Below are 1,619 nucleotides of genomic sequence, written 5' to 3'. Positions count from 1 at the left end.
ATGTCAACTGCCAACCGATCCAACACCAACTCTTTGCCTTTTCTCCTGACGGGTATCCCTGGCCTGGAAGCTCTCCACATGTGGATTTCCATCCCGTTCTGCTTTACATACATCATGACTTTGCTGGGAAATAGCATGGTCCTTCTCGCTGTAAGGCTGGACAAAAACCTCCATGAACCTGTGTACTATTTCATTTCCATGTTGGCTGTCATTGACCTCACCTTCTCAACTGCTGTGGTTCCCAAAATGCTGGGTGTATTCTGGTTGGATTCAAGAGAGATTGGTTTTGAGGCCTGTTTCATCCAAATGTTCTTCATCCACACATTCACTGCAGTGGAGTCAGGGGTGCTCCTGGCAATGTCCTTTGACCGGTATATAGCCATCTGCAATCCCCTGAGATACAACACCATCCTAACAAGCTCAAGCACCATCCAGATGGGACTGCTGTCTCTGGCCAGGGGAGCTGGTGTCATGACACCTTTAATGTGCCTCCTCACCAACTTACCCTACTGCAAAAACAGAGTCATCCCTCATTCCTACTGTGAGCACATGGCCGTGGTGGAGCTGGCCTGTGCTGACCCATCTGTCAGTGATCTCTACAGCCTCATCGTGGCAACGCTACTGGTGGGGACAGACTCTGTCTTCATCACCTTCTCCTATAGTATGATCCTCAGGTCTGTGATGAGGCTGCCATCCCAAGAAGCTCGTCTCAAGGCCCTCAGGACCTGCGGGTCCCATGTTTCCATCATCCTGATGTTTTACATAGGTGGCCTACTCTCCATGTACCTGCAGATGTTCTCTTTCGGCTTGGCACCTCACATCCAAGTCCTGGTGGCTGATCTCTACTTGACGGTCCCTCCCATGCTCAACCCCCTCATTTATGGCGTAAAGATGAAGCAGATCCAGGAAGGGATCTTCAAACTGCTGCGTCAGTTGGTAGGACTCAGTATCTCACAAGCTGATAGACAGGTCAGAGGTTGAGAAAGCGAGGCACCACCAGAGAAGAATTTGTCCCATCCTATAAAAGGTGTGAAGTTAAGTGCAATGAATTATCCCACAATGTCCATCTTTCTCCAGTGACTAGAAAAGGAATGTAGACCAGATGCCTAATGCTGACACGGCAATAGCTTATTCACACAAAACCAACGGGCCAGTCCTGATGGGTGCTGGGCAACTGTCCCTTTGACCAATGCACTCCCGTTTTCCAAGATATCACTTGGAAATGTTACATCGTGGTAGCTCTCTGATATCACTAGCAGCGTTTCAGCCCCTGTGGCCCACAGCTGAGGTGCCCCACAGACCAAAGTGCATCAGCCCACCAAGCACCAGCAAGGTGATACTGCGGTGCTCAGAGCCTCAGGTCCATGTGGCGGAGAGGAGGTGGTGCCTGGACCTCTTCCTTGCTCACAAGGGATGGGAACTGCTCCCCCTACATCTCTTCCACTCATCCATGCAAGAGACATCTGCTCTCCACTTCTAACCAGGAGTCGGACCAGCGTATCTGAGAAACATTGTGGTTTCCAGGCTCTCCAGGGATGGGCATGGGCTTTAATCAAAGGCTACAGGTAGACATGCACTGAGGCAGTCTCAGCCATCACCTCCCATGCTTCTGGGCATCT

At 50.8% G+C, this 1,619-nt stretch overlaps 1 protein-coding gene across 1 annotated transcript; it reads left to right on the top strand.

Moving 5' to 3' along the window:
• Positions 1-981, top strand: LOC309684251 (olfactory receptor 52K2-like; the record flags this gene model as incomplete). The annotated part of the gene is made up of 1 exon (XM_082498184.1): positions 1-981. The coding sequence occupies one exon, from the start codon at positions 1-3 to the stop codon at positions 979-981; it is 981 nt and encodes a 326-aa protein (XP_082354310.1).
• Positions 982-1,619: the final 638 nt, after the last annotated feature.

The sequence above is a fragment of the Vanellus vanellus genome, assembly GCF_965231255.1.
Source record: "Vanellus vanellus genome assembly, chromosome: 1".
Taxonomy (NCBI): Eukaryota; Metazoa; Chordata; class Aves; order Charadriiformes; family Charadriidae; genus Vanellus; species Vanellus vanellus.
This window is presented reverse-complemented; position numbering and strand designations above follow the sequence as displayed.